Genomic DNA, 15,742 nt, shown 5'->3' with positions numbered 1-15,742 from the left:
TAGACTAAATTACATATATATATATATTATATATAAATTTTTGAGATGAAGTCTCGCTTTGTCACCCAGGCTGGAGTGCGGTGGCATGATCTCGGCTCACTGCAACCTCTGCCTCCTGAATTCAAGTGATTCTCTTGATTCAGCCTCCCAAGTAGCTGGGACTACAGGCATGCACCACTGTGCCCAGCTCATTTTTGTATTTTTAGTAGAGACAGGGTTTCACCATGTTTCTCAGGCTAGTCTCAAACTCCTGACCTCAGACGATCTGCCCTCCTAGGCCTCCCAAAGTGCTGGGATTACAGGCATGAACCCCTGCTCCCAGCCTAACTTAGGCTATATTTTGTCTTCCCATTTTGAGGACGTGAATGCAGAAGAAATTCTCTACTGAAAGAAAGACAACAAGCAAGACTAATGATAAGTGACAATGGACAGTGGGTTTCAATGACAGGGATACTAGGGACTGGTGTGATGGGAAGTGTGTGCATCCAAGATGCAGCCAGTCTCAGCTTCTACTGATTGCTGCTGGATAGAAATCCAGGCATGGGCTGCCAGATCTTAAGACTCTTGGAGAGATACCAGTGATTTCTATTTTTATATAAAACCTACCAATTTAAAAGAGTTGACTCATTGAACAACCAAAGTAACACGACTATATTCACCAGTAAATATTTGTTCATTGTAGAGCATCCTCCTTTGGTAATAATTTTTAATAAAACAAAAACAAACTTTTTAATATATCCATTACATTTATAATATAATTATATAATAATGATTATAACCATGTCTTAGTCCATTTGGTTTTCTGTAACAAAATACCTTGCCTGGGGAAGTTTTGTTTATTTATTTAGAGACAGGGTCTCTGTTGCCTAGGTTGAAGTGCAGTAATGTGATCATGGCTCACTGCATCCTCAACCTTGCAGGCTCAGGTGATCCTCCCACCTCAGCCTCCCGAGTAGCTGGGACTACAGGCACATGCCACTATGCCTAGCTAATTTTTGTACAGACCAGGTTTTGCCATGTGGTCCAGGCTGGTCTCAAACTCCTGGGCTCAAGGGATTTGTCTGCCTTGGCCTCCCAAAGTGCTGGAATTACAGGAGTGAGGCACTGTGCCCAGCTTGGGAAACTTATCAATGGCAGAAATTTATCGTTCACAGTTCTGGAAGCTGAGAAGTCTAAGATCAAGGCACCTGCACCTGAATTTGCAGGTGTATTCCTCATAGTTGGAGCTTTCTACCTATGTTCTTACCTGGTGGAAGGAGCAGACAAGCTCCCATGGGCCTCTCTAATAGGGGCATTCATCCTTCATGACCTAATCATCTCTCAAAGACCCCATCTCTTAATACTACTGCACTGGGGATCAGGTACCAACATATGAATCTGCAGGAGGACACAACCTTCCAGACCATAGCAGCTGCTGTAGCTTCTTCTACTATTTTCTGTTATTTGTCTTTGCAGAGAATAGCCCCAGACTAACATATTTGTTGAGAATATATGTTTGGTGGTTTTTTGGTAGTGTTTGTCAATCTTGGGGAAGCTGCTAGCATTTGCTATTTCTGGGAAATTAGAAAGCTATGTTTGGTAAAACCGAACTTAAAATATGAGAAAATGGGCTATGAATGAAGATTTGAGAAAATTTCATTTGAGTAAAATGCATAAGCCATGCATGGATTTTGTAACACCAGTTACAAAATTGAAGTGAAGTATTACTGTACCTAACTTTAGAATATATAATTTTAAGGATGAATATTTCTATTAGATTTTGCTTTAATTTCTATGAATTTAAGCTTCTATTTATAGACAATGAAACAATTTTTTTTTTTTTTTTTAGACAGAGTCTCGCTCTGTCACCCAGTATAGAGTGCGGTGGCACGATCTCAGCTCACTGCAAGCTCAGCCTCTTGGGTTCATGCCATTCTTCTGCCTCAGCCTCCCAAGTAGCTGGGACTACAGGCGCCCACCACCATGCCTGGCTAATTTTTTGTAATTTTAGTAGAGACGGGGTTTCACCATGTTGGCCAGGATGGTCTTGATTTCTTGACCTCGTGATCTGCCCACCTCGGCCTCCCAAAGTGCTGGGATTACAGGTGTGAGCCACCATGCCCGGCCCATGCAATTGATTATTAACACTTTTGCTTTACACTCAATATTTTCTGCTTCATTTCCTCTCATCTTCCTTCTCTCACTTCCTCTTCCTCCCTCTGTATCTTTTCTGCATTACCCCTCTCCCCAACTTTTTGGAGACCAGGAAGAAAAATGAAACAAGTATTTCAACAAATGTCCATGCTGCTGCTGCTGCTGATGATGGTGATGATGATGGTGGTGATGATGGTGGTGATGATGGTGACGGTGATGATGATAATGATGGTGATGATGGTGATGATGATGGTGGTGATGATGGTGATGGTGATGGTGATGATGATGATAATAATGGTGATAATAATGGTGGTGATGATGGTGATAGTGATGATGATGGTGATGATGGTGATGATGATGGTGATGATGATAATGATGGTGATGATTATGGTGATGATGATGATGATGACCATGATGATAATGATGGTGATGATTATAATGGTGGCTAACATTTGTTGAGTGCTTCCCATGAGCCGGGCACTGTTCTGAGTGCTCTAAACCTCATGTAATCCTTACAGAACCAAATGCTGACAAAGTATGACTTGTCAAACTATGGACAGAAGTCATCTCAGGTAGCATTTACTGTGAAAAGATTTTGGAAGTACGCAAACATGATGGAGAATTAAGTGCTGCCATTTGAGTTTTATAAATGCAAAGGCCACAGTTTTTGGACTTTGAAAGTCCAGTTCCTAGTAGCAGTGACTCAGCAGTAGAGCCTGGAGTTGAGCCCAAATCCCTTGTTCCTCATCAGGGCCTTTTTCTACATCCCTTCCAAAATTAGGCTGAAGTTAAACTTTTAGCTAGACTGATTGAGGATATTTCTCAGAAATAGTTGCATAACAATGAGATCATGGTTATTTGTTATTATTTCCTCAAATTTTTCTTCTACATCTTAAAATACTACCAGCAAAATCAGTTCTGGGACTAATCATTTAAAGCATGATATTTTAACTAATATAAATAAATGATACCTAAAGGCCTTTATTTGATGAAATAAAATAATCAATGCTGAAATTATATAAAATATAGTCTATTCAGCATCAAATATTTAATAAACGAGATCCTTTTTAACAAATACACACACACACACACACACACACTTCTTCTTTTAGTCCTTTCTCCTGTTTGGTGTACCTAAGAATCCAGTACCTAGATTTTAACTGCTTTTGTGTATGTTTGATATCTTTGCAAAATTCCTATTTGTCACAGATTCGAAACTTAGAAACAAGGTCAAGGCCTAACTAGACATTCCAGTTAATAATTATATGGCTCAGGGCAAGTTAGTTAAGCTGTTTGGGCCTAGGTTTTCCTTCAGAAAATTGTTGTAAAAGCACCTAGGGTTTGGTGGGTGAAGGTGGGTGGGAGAGAGTCTAAATAAGACAATGTGTATCAAGTCCCTGACTCTGTAAGTGCTCAATAAATCTCAGCCATGGCAATTCAAAACAACAGAAAGCAATATGTAACTAGAGGTTAGGAAAATATGTCTTGAACTCACATTTTTTAACATGGATTTGTATTTTCTGTGAGCTTAAATAATGGAGCCATACTTTAAATAGTGTTTAAGAGCATATGATTTAGAGCCTGAAACACCTGTGTTTAAGACCTATGTACTAGCTGTTTTTCCCTTGGGCAAGTTCCTTAATTTTTGGAATCTCATTTTTCCATTTTCTTTTTTTTTTTTTTTTTGAGACGGAGTCTCACTCTGTCGCCCAGGCTGGAGTGCAGTGGTGCGATCTCGGCTCACTGCAAGCTCTGCCTCCTGGGTTCCTGCCATTCTCCTGCCTCAGCCTCCCAAGTAGCTGGGACTACAGGTGCCCACCACCACGCCCGGCTAATTTTTTGTATTTTTAGTAGAGACAGGGTTTCACTGTGTTAGCCAGCATGGTCTCGATCTCCTGACCTCGTGATCCGCCCACCTCGGCCTCCCAAAGTGCTGGGATTACAGGCGTGAGCCACCACGCCCGGCCATTTTTCCATTTTCAAATGGGGAGTAATAATTAGCTCCCCCACAGGATTGTGATAAGGATTAAATAAGTGAATGCATATAAAGCATGTAGACAGTTCACAGGCTGCAGTAAACAGTAAGTGCTAAAAATGACCTATAATGTTGTCAATCCCTGATTTAGAAGAAGATAATCCATACTTTCAATTAACCATTGCTGTGTAACCAACACTGCAACTTAAAATACAGCCTCGGAGCATGAAACTTGGGCAGAACTCAGCAGGGACAGCTGGACTCTGCCATGTGGTGTCAGCTGGGGTGATTCATGCATTCATCTGGGAGTCTGACTGGACCAGAACTTCTAGGATGACTTCATGTCCGTGTGTGACCCTTCAACTAGAGTGTCTGGGAAGGCAGGGATTCGCTGGCCCTCTTCAGAAGAGAGGCCCAGTACAGCACAATGGTACAGTACAATGACAGCTCTTTTTTTCCCAAGGTTGGCACTCTTTTTTGACCTACAGAGGTATAGATTCTTTAGAGGTGTGTATGGCTTCTAGTGTGGCCCTTAGTTTAGAGAAGACCTTTCTCACCTCTTTATTTTATTTTATTTTATTATTATTATACTTTAAGTTCTAGGGTACATGTGCATAACGTGCAGGTTTGTTACATATGTATACTTGTGTCATGTTGGTGTGCTGCACCCATCAACTCGTCAGCACCCATCAACTCGTCATTTACATCAGGTATAACTCCCAATGCAATCCCTCCCTGCTCCCCCCTCCCCATGATAGGCCGTGGTGTGTGATGTTCCCCTTCCCAAGTCCAAGTGATGTCATTGTTCAGTTCCCACCTATGAGTGAGAACATGCGGTGTTTGGTTTTCTGTTCTTGCGAGAGTTTGCTGAGAATGATGGTTTCCAGCTGCATCCATGCCCCTACAAAGGACACGAACTCTTCCTTTTTTATGGCTGCATAGTATTCCATGGTGTATATGTGCCACATTTTCTTAATCCAGTCTGTCACTGATGGACATTTGGGTTGAGAAATAGTTTTTTTGGTGCCTTCATCTTCATTTTAATTTACTTATTCTATTCACTCAAAAAATACAATTCAACATACAGTGGTGAAGAAACTAAACAAGTTCTTGCCTTCAAGGAGCTTATACTCTATGCAGGAGATAGATAATAAACATGTAGGTAAATAAAGTAGTTTCACATTGCCACTGGTGCCAAGGAGGAAACAACAAGGCCAGTGTCAGAGAGTAACCCCACTTATAGGTGGAAACATAGGTGGAAAAAGAAGCCTCCTCTGAGGAGGTTCTAGTTAAGCATAGTCATGATAGAGGAAGAAGGCCTAATTTTGACAAGAGCTGGGGAATGGGGTCACAGACAGAGTGAACTGCAGGTGCTAAGGCCCTGAGGTGGGAAAGGCAAGGACCTGAAAGGAGGCCAGTGTGGCTGGAGCCCAACAGGCCACTGGAGTATGGCAGAAAGAAAAGGTGCTGCCCCAGATTATGAAGGCCATGAGGTATCTCAGGGTGCTTGGTTTTGATTCAGAGTGCAATAGATAGCCAATGAAAGTTTAAGTAGGGAAGTGACATTTTATATTTTGCTAAAGGTTACTTTGCCATGAGCAAACACATACAGTGTTGAGCTTAGTGACCTTCCCCTGAACCTCAGATAGCATCAGGATTAGTCACTGATAGTACCATAAATAAGAGATCTTGGCTGGGTGCAGTGGCTCATGCCTGTAATCCCAGCACTTTGGGAGGCCGAGATGGGTGGATCACTAGAGGCCAGGAGTTTGAGACCAGCCTGGCTAACATGCTGAAACCTTGTCTCTACTAAAAATAAAAAATTAGCCGGAGCTGGTGGTGCACGCCTGTAATCCCAGCTACATGGGAGGCTGAGACAAAACAATAGCTTGAACCCTGGAGGCAGAGGTTACAGTAAGTCAAGATTGTGCCACTGCACTCCCTCCTGGGTGACAAGAGCAAGAACCTGTCTCCAAAAAACAACAACAGAGAAAAGGATCTTATTGCTCTGCTGAAATGTCTCATGAGAACATTTTAAGCAGAGCTTATTTTTGGCAGAGGTTGCTCTCAGGTAAATACGGTCATTTCTTAAATTTTCCAGAGTATCACCACAGTGGGGGCACCTCATTATGCATTATTGTAAGTTCTTGTGAGGATTAACAGAGAATATATGTGAAACACCTAGGTGTGGGCCCCATATACGTGGTCTACAATATGCACCCTGTACTGTGCAGCGCTGCAGCCCCATGCTCAACCCCTCACTGACAAAGCTTCATCTGTTCTTTCTCTTGCCTTGAGGGTGCCTTCTAGACCCTGCCCTCATCTCCTTTTTTTTTTTTTTTTTTTGAGACAGAGTCTCACTCTGTCACCCAGGCAGGAGTGCAGTGGCATGATCTCAGCTTGCTGTGACCTCTGCCACCCTGGTTCAAGTGATTCTCCTGCCTCCGCCTCCTAAGTAGCTGGGATTACAGGTGCGCACCACCACGCCCAGCTAATTTTTAAATTTTTCACAGAGATGGGGTTTCACCATGTTGACTGGGTTGGTCTTGAACTCCCAACCTCAAGTGATCCACCTGCCTTGGCCTCCCAAAGTGCTGGGATTACAGGCGTGAGCCACCACGCCTGACCCACCCATCTCCTCTTACTTTATGGTTTCTTTTTTCAATGTATGTTTTTTGTTGTCAAGTTCTCTTTTCTAATCCTGAATTTTTCTTACACCCTTGATCTCCATTCCTCAGGATTTCATCTTTTATATGCCCCAAAGAAGTTGAAAAATATTTTCACCAAATATGTCTTTCTGTGGAAGATAGAGGAATGTTTCAAATATTTACTATTTTCTTTAGTATTAATGTTCCCCAATTCTTTCCCAGCATCGTTGCTCACCTGTACAACTCTTGTAGGAGTTATCGTGTATTACTTAGCTATGGGGCCAGCAGAGCTCAGGTAGTGAAGCAAAAAACTGACTGCTACTAGCAGATCTAACTGGAAACATTATCTGTATTTATGTCTGCCTCTTAAGTTGTCTGCACTTTGTGTCTGGCATGAATGGAAAGAATATTGATTGCAAAGTTGTCCTGAGAATTAACTGGTGGGTTATCTAAGGGTATAAGATCAGAAATGTTCATACATAAACTGTCTGGTTTTATAATTCAATAATTTGTTTTGCAGTGTTTATAACTGTGCTGTCAGCTAAGCGAGCTACAGACAGTAATAAAATGATTCTTGTACTTAGAGAGCATTAGATAGAGCTGTTATTATGACTTCTTTCTTTGACAGGTTGAAGTTGATCCTATTACTACCTTCCCTCTGAAGGGCTTGACACCTCTCACAGAGTATACTGTTGCTATTTTCTCCATCTATGATGAAGGACAGTCAGAGCCTCTGACTGGGGTTTTTACCACCGGTAAGCAGCCTCATTGTGGTTTGAAAAGTTTCGAGAGTAGCAGTTAATATATAGAAACCAGAACCCGGAGCACCTTCTTTATTTGTGATTTTGAAGAGATTGAATTTTAAGTTTGATTTCTTTTATGTTATCATTAAAAAATAAACAACCAGATGACTAATATGTGTACTGGCTAATTATTTTTTATCAAAGTAAGGAAGAGAGAGAAAAGACCACCTAAATTCAAAAGGTCTGTTTTTTAAAAAATGTATGTTTTTCTCTTCCTAATCTTATACCTTTTACTTTCATTCCTTAGTTAAAACTTCTACATCCTTCTTCCATTCAAATGAGTGTGTGTATTAGGTTGAATTTCCAAAATTGCTGATATCCAACAGCTTTTGACCTACAAAAATGACAGTCTCATACTATTTAGCTCAATATATCAGTCAGTGATTTTCCTGGAGCCTGAAATCTTCATATAATAATAAGTGATATTTTAAACCCTAAAATTAAATGTAAGACATGAATACATTATTTTTCTTTTCTATATGTATCCTGTAGACACTTTTTGTCTCTTGGTGGCAACAATTCTGTTACTTGCTTTCTGAACTTATCATTGATTGCACTTGGAAACAAATGTAGTCTTTACTGGGGAGATGAGAACGTGATTTGGACAGAGATGAAAAAGAAGCTGGATTGAGAAATAATGTTCATGGAAAAATTCAGTAATTTAACCAAATCTCCAGAAGGCTGATTCTAGTTGGGATTCTCATGGTGTCCTATCAAAAAGTTGGGTTTTTGTGTTTTTGCTGTTGTTGTTCTTTTTTTTTAGAAAACTCTGGCTTCAAATAATAAAACCTAATTCTTTGACAATTTATTTTGGGTGCAGTTGGGTGTTATACTTTCTGTTGTACATCCCAGAAGTATATAAGCTCTGAAACAGTGGAAGGCCTGATTAATTCTATTTCATTTCTGATGACCACCATATGTACAAGTTAAAAGATTGAAGGTTCTTTTCCAGGATTAATATCAAGGAGCGATTTAGCTACTAAAGCAAAAAGAACTAAAAAGGAAGCTTTCTTAGGCCCCTAGAGCACTATTTTGTTAATTTCCTGAAGATACTTGGAAAATAATATTTTTTAAAAAATGAATATGCCACTCTTGTTTTTTATAGTTAATGAAAACAGCCAAATAGAAAAGCTAAGAGTTTTAGAAATTACTGGAAAAGTTTTAAGATCTGTTATTTCCATGGTTTCCCTAATATGATATTGGTGAATGCTGAAAACAGAAATGGAAGGCCACCCTGGACTGATGGGCCCTGGGTTTCCTTCTTCCCTATGCTTTCCAAAGCAAAAGATTCCTCAAAGAGTCTTCTACACCCCTGGGAGATACTTGGGTTTTGGCTTTCTTGCCTTCTCATTTCCCTAACAAAATCTCCTTCCTTGGTTTACAGAGGAAGTTCCAGCCCAGCAATACTTAGAAATTGATGAGGTGACGACAGACAGTTTTAGGGTGACCTGGCATCCCCTCTCAGCTGATGAAGGGCTGCACAAATTGATGTGGATTCCAGTCTATGGGGGGAAGACCGAGGAGGTGAGTTGTCTGAAACAGACTGAAAATTAATCCGGAGCATTAGTGAATACCTACTGCTGCTGGAGTTGGTCTTCACTTTAAAATATATTACGAATCACAGAAGTAATTAGTATTTTGCATGGCTTGGAGTTTTAGAAATGTCAAATCATATGATTTTCCTAATATTATGATGTATTGTTGCCAGAGCTTTAGTTATATACTTTATATATTTTCAGATTCTTTGACTTTAACAAATGACATTTAATACAACTGTAAAATGTCACTTTTGCAATATTAATAACTTTTTTGCTGAGGGGATTGAAAGGAATCAAGTCTCTGACTTGACCTTAAAATGGACTTCGACAGCCTTGGAGTTCTTTATGATTGGTTGTTTCTTGCTTATGCTCAGAATAACACTTTTTCTTTTCTTTTTTTTTTTTTCAAATAAGCATAGTTACTAAGCACCAAAATACATTTCAGGTTGTCCTGAGAGAAGAGCAGGACTCACATGTTATTGAAGGCTTGGAGCCCGGTACGGAGTATGAAGTTTCACTATTGGCCGTACTTGATGATGGAAGTGAGAGTGAGGTGGTGACTGCTGTGGGGACCACACGTAAGTCTTGGTCTGGCCACGATGCGTTTCAGCTGCTCCCACAATCCCTCTTTACCCCATCAACTTCCTTCCCCATCTGCTTTATCCTTGGCTATGGAAACTTCAGTTTCTCTTTTTCCCCCAGAATTCTTCATATATCTTCACCTTCAATGAAACCAGTATCTGAAATATCTTAGCTTCCTAGACAATGATCAACATGAAGGCAGGGACCATATCTGTCTTGCTCACCATTGTGTTTTCCAGGACTTAGCACAGTACTTGGCACATGTTAACTGTAGAATAAATACCCATCGAATGGATGGATGGGTGGATAGCTGAATGGATGTATGCATGAATGGATAAAATAATTCACAAATGAATAGATTGCCAAACAAATAAACCTAGGGCCAACATGTCAAAGAGTTTCTGGAATTTTCCAAGTTGATTTTGGTTCCAAGAATCTTGTACAAAATTTACTCGCTGATTCATTCATCTCTTCATTTTTAAAATATGAGGTATTGACCACATATTAAATTGCCTTAGCCTGGGTTCCCTGGAACCAGATTCTAGACAGAAAATTGCAGCCAGAAAGTTTATTGAAGAGTGCAGTTGGGAGATGCTTATGTAAAAACCTGAGGACAGCAGGAAAGGGCATGGGAAGAAGTTGAAACTGAACTCTCAGCTAATCTTATTATAATGGAGGTCTAATGCTGGGGCGATCCTTCTGAGTTGTTCTAAATAGAGGCAAAGGGGCTGAGACTTCATACCCTTGCATCCCCAGTTGCTGGAGGTGAGCCATTCCCTGACAGAGGCCATGAACTCAGGCGAGACAGTTCTCAGAGCTGTGAACTGTTGGCAGGCAGTGTTCCAGCACCAAGTGGATGGGTGTGTTGACCCTAAAAAGAGGATCTTCATCTCTGTACTTCATTCTGCTGTATGCCCATGGTGGCTGTAAGAAATAGAAGATGCCCTGCTTGTCCAAGCACATTGCACTCCATGGTGGTCCTGTTTGGCAGCCTTTTCACAACTTGGTCTACAGCACTGTCTAATTTCCCTTAATTACTATGGCTATGCCCCTATTTCAAAGTAATTGGGTGGTTTCACAATTCTGTAGACGTAGTTCAAATGTTTATGTGAAGCCTGGTATCTGTGATGAGAAACTTTAATATTCTTTGGGTTTCAGTCTTCTTATCTGTGGAACAGATATGTCTGCCTTACTTACAATTCACTTCTTTGGTCTTCTAACCATAGTTATGTTTGTTGTGGGAGGCAAGTGAGATAATATAGGTGAAATGTTCTTTGAAAGCTACAAAATGCTATATAAAAATGGACAATTATTATTTTTACAGCATTTTTAAGTAATTATTGCTTTTAGTTGACAGTTTTTGGACAGAACCAGCTACAACCATGGTACCTACCACGCCTGTGACTTCAGGTAAGGTCAAATAGTAGCCTGTTTACCCACTTTAAAATTTTTATGTAAACAAATGTTATGTTATCCTGGTTTTTATTTATTATTAAATAGGAAAATAGATGACCCTCCCTTCCTTTTCTGGCACACTGGTTCAAATTTCACACCTCTCAGAGCCTCTCAACATCTTCCTTGCCACTATGGATCTCCTAGTCAACTGATCTCACTGATACATCACTCTACGTCTTTCATCTTTGCCTTGGATGCTCATGCACCTTACCTGGAATGTTAACATAGCTGCCTCCCCAGGGGTCTTTGCCTTCCTCTTTATCTCAGTGACTTCTGTTGCTCTCTGTTGAGAATTCCTCTTCTTTTCTTTTAGAGTTTCACTCTGTCATCCAGCCTGGAGTGCAGTGGCATGATCAAGGCTCACCACAGCCTTGACTTCCTGGGCTCATGCGATCCTCCTGCCTCATCCCCCCAAGTAGCTAGGACTACAGGCATGTGCCACCACGCCTGGCTCATTGTTTTGAATTTTAGTAGAGATGAGGTCTCGCCATATTGCCCGGGCTGGTCTTTAACTCCTGAGCTCAAATGTTCCTTCTTCCTCAGCCTCCCAAAGTTCTGGAATTACAGGCATGAGCCACCATGCCTGGTCTTGTTGAGAATTATTCTTATCATGTTTTCCTTGCATTTCTGTGGGTAACTGAGACTTGGCTGGTCTATTGTTTTTCCTACATTAGTTGTCTCCTCTCTCAGCTTAGCTTTCCCCTTCACTGCAATACACCTTCCAACTAGTTGTCAGAATCATCCTGGTAAAACAGAAGTTTGATAATATCGTTTATTTACTTCTCTAAGACACTTCAGTGGCTGTCCATTACCCATTCGTTGATTCATTCATTCCTCAATTAATCCTTATCAAGCCTTCTTTGTGCTCTGAAGTCTTTTTCATAGCATCCAAGATCCTTCCTAGTTGGGTCCTGCTTCCCTTCCTGGCCTCAACCATATTTCCTATGCTTCCCCTATTTTTCTCTTTCCATCCCAAACTCCTTGCCCTGAATGTGAGACATTTCCTCCCATTCCCATTGCCTGGTAGCCCCCCTGCTATGTTGCCAGGTAAATGTCAATCTCCTACCTCCTCTGTGACACTTTTACTATTTTTGTTGAGTTAATAACTGTATGAAAACCAAAGCCCTAACAGTCTGACACACAGAAAAAGTTCAATGAATATTTTCTAAATGAATTAATACATGAATGAAGAGAAAGGAGAATGAGAAAAGATGGTCAAAGGGAAATGAAGTTGGGAGTAGAAGAGAAAAGAAAATAAAATGTGACAAATAAGGGAGCAGACACCTTGAGATGAGCACAAATGTGCCAGGAAACATGGGTAAAGGAGTTTGGACAAGTATCAGAAAAAAGATCGTGTCTGTGTGGGCTGAATGGATAAAGGCAACCTGAGTGCAGATTTGTGCTTTGAATCACAAGTGTTAGAACAGAAATGGGGGCTAGGGCAGGTGATTGTGATGTGTGTTGGATGCTGGATTGCACACAGAGGTGGATAAGATCTGGCCCACTGTGCCCACTTGTCCACAGAGCACTAGTGTGAGGTTTTCATGACCACACTTTGGGTTCCATGCGCTGTTTTTCTAGTCTCAGGGCTTCTTCCCAGTTCTTTTTACTAGTGCATATACAGAACTGACAGTTTTGAGGGCTCCGTGGTCTCATCTTGTAAGCATCTCTTAATCCCACTTTTATTTGCTGCTAATAGGTATCTTGCCTCCCCATTAAGCACCACAGCTGAGCTCTTCTCGCCTCATATACATCTATATTACAGGGATACATTAAATGATGCTTGCTGTCACCCCACAGGTAGTCTCTGTGGCTCATTTTGGAATATGATGGGTTAAAAGTTTTTTAATCTTTGGTTGTGTTTATTCCAGTTTTCCAGACAGGAATCAGAAACCTGGTTGTAGGTGATGAAACCACTTCTAGCCTGCGGGTAAAATGGGACATTTCTGACAGCGATGTGCAGCAGTTTAGGGTGACCTACCTGACAGTTCAAGGGGACCCCGAGGAAGAAGTGGTAGGAACGGTCTGTACAAATTCAACTGACTAGAAACTCTGCAGATGTTACTAACACAACTAACAAGACTGTCTTTGGAGATCAATGCAAACTTTACTGCTCGTTTCTTGGTGACTCTGCCAGCTCCAGAAACTAATGTTCTCTGTTAATCTGACTCCACTACTAGCTTCTTAGTGACCTTTATATATCCAAAACTTGCTCCATGTACAACTTGCTCCAACTTAATAACCTCTGAACATTGTTTCAAATGTTGCTTCTCTTCTGCTGCCTCAATCACCTGTTCAAGCACCAAAGTTGGATCATAAAAGGCCATATGCACTTGTATCTGTATATATGTATGTGTAGATATGTGTAAAAGTTTAATATAGAAAGTAATTTCTTCTGCCCTTGGAAATCTGGTAAAAAACTTTTAAGCAAAGGACACAGAAAATGTCTTCTATATGGTAAAGTGAAAATATTCTTAATAAAATACCATCCATTAACCAATAGTTATATTTTTCATTGACATCAATTCATATTGAGCAGATTTATAGTCATTTCTAATTTTTCTTAACATGGGTGTATCCCCTCAGGGATTTAGATTTTTTACATTGAGTTTTCTTTGAGTTGTTTTATCTATCTTTCCTTTTTCTAAATGATACACTCTTTTTTTCTAATTTGTTTATCATTATTATTACTATTTTTATTATACTTAAGTTCTGGGATACATGTGCAGAATATGCAGGTTTTAACATAGGTATGCATGGGCCGTGGTGACTTGCTGCACCCATCAACCCGTCATCTACATTAGGTATTTCTCCTAATGCTATCCCTCTCCTTGCTCTGCACCCGCAACAGGCCCCAGTGTGTGTTGTTCCCCTCCCTGTGTCCATGTGTTCTCATTGTTCAGTTCCCACTTACGAGTGAGAGCGTGCGGTGTTTGGTTGCCTGTTCCTGTGTTAGTTTGCTGAGAATGATGGTTTCCAGCTTCATCCATGTCTCTGCAAAGGACATCAACTCATCCTTTTTTATGACTGCATAGTATTCCGTGGTGTATATGTGCCACATTTTCTTTATCCAGTCTATCATTGATGGGCCTTTGGGTTGGTTCCAAGTCTTTGCTATTGTGAGTAGTGCTGCAATAAACATGTGTGGATGTATCGTAATAGTAGAATGATTTATAATGCTTTGAGTATATGCCCAGTAGTGGGATTGCTGGGTCAAATGGTGTTTCTAGTTCTAGATCCTCGAGGAATCGCAACACTGTCTTCCACAATGGTTGAACTAATTTATGGTCTCACCAACAGTGTAAAAGTGTTCCTGTTTCTCCACATCCTCTCTAGCATATGTTGTTTCCTGACTTTTTAATGATTGCCATTCTATCTGGCATGAGATGATATCTCATTGTGGTTTTGATTTGAGTTTCTCTAATGACCAATGATGATGAGCCTTTTTTTTTTTTCATATGTTTGTTGGCTGCATAAATGTATTCTTTTGAAAAGTGTCTGTTAATATCCTTCTCCCACTTTTTTATGGGGTTGTTTTTTGTTTTGTAAATTTATTTAAGTTCCTTGTAGATTCTGGATATTAGCCCTTTGTCAGATGAATAAATTGCAAAATTTTTCTCCCATTCTGTAGGTTACCTGTTCGCTCTGATGATAGTTTCCTTTGCTGTGCAGAAACTCTTTAGTTTAATTAGATCTCATTTGTCTATTTTGGCTTTTGTTGCAATTGCTTTTGGTGTTTCAGTCATGAAGTCTTTGCCCATGCCTCTGTCCTGAATGGTATTGCCTAGGTTTTCTTGCAGGATTTTTATGGTTTTAGGTCTCATGTTTAAATCTTTAATCCATCTTGAGTTCATTTTTGTATAAGGTGTAAGAAAGGAGTCCAGTTTCAGTTTTCTTCCTATGGCTAGCCAGGTTTCCCAACACTATTTATCAAATAGGGAGTCCTCTCCCCATTGCTTGTTTTTTTTTTTCAGGTTTGTCAAAGATCAGATGATTGTAGATGTGTGGTGTTATTTCTGAGGTCTCTGTTCTGTTCCATTGGTTTATATATCTGTTTTGGTACCAATACCAAGCTGTTTTGGGTACTGTAGCCTTGTACTATAGTTTGAAGTCAGATAGTATAATGCCTCCAGCTTTGTTCTTTTTGCTTAGGATTGTCTTGGCTATATGGGCTCTTTTTTGGTTCCATGTGAAATTTAAAGTAGTTTTTTCTAATTCTGTGAAAAAAGTCAATGGTAGCTTGATGGGAATAACATTGAATCTATAAATTACTTTGGGCAATATGGCCATTTTTATGATATTGATTCTTCCTATACATGAGCATGGAATGTTTTTCCATTTGCTTGTGTCCTCTCTTGTTTCCTTGAGCAGTGATTTGTAGTTCTCCTTGAAGAGGTCCTTCACATCCCTTGTAAGTTGGATTCCTAGGTATTTTATTCTCTTTGTAGCAATTGTGAATAGAAGTTTGCTCATGATTTGGCTCTCCGTTTGTCTATTATTGGTGTATGGGAATCCTTGTGACTTTTGCAATTGATTTTGTATCCTGAGACTTTGCTGAAGTTGCTTGTCAGCTTAGGGAGATTTGGGGCTGAGACGATGGGGTTTTCT

The 15,742-nt window shown here is 40.2% G+C and overlaps 1 protein-coding gene across 1 annotated transcript in view; it reads left to right on the top strand.

The window, feature by feature from the left end:
- Positions 1–15,742, top strand: part of COL14A1 (collagen, type XIV, alpha 1) — a 255,503-nt gene that overhangs the window by 88,846 nt on the left and 150,915 nt on the right. Inside the window, exons 15-19 of the mRNA XM_011941061.1 lie at positions 7,385–7,511; positions 8,944–9,083; positions 9,543–9,675; positions 11,030–11,089; positions 13,006–13,157. Of these exons, the coding sequence (XP_011796451.1) occupies positions 7,385–7,511; positions 8,944–9,083; positions 9,543–9,675; positions 11,030–11,089; positions 13,006–13,157 (612 nt within the window). The remainder of the gene's footprint in view (positions 1–7,384; positions 7,512–8,943; positions 9,084–9,542; positions 9,676–11,029; positions 11,090–13,005; positions 13,158–15,742) is intronic.

This window comes from Colobus angolensis, unplaced genomic scaffold, assembly GCF_000951035.1.
Source record: "Colobus angolensis palliatus isolate OR3802 unplaced genomic scaffold, Cang.pa_1.0 Scaffold198, whole genome shotgun sequence".
NCBI lineage: Eukaryota > Metazoa > Chordata > Mammalia > Primates > Cercopithecidae > Colobus > Colobus angolensis.
This window is presented reverse-complemented; position numbering and strand designations above follow the sequence as displayed.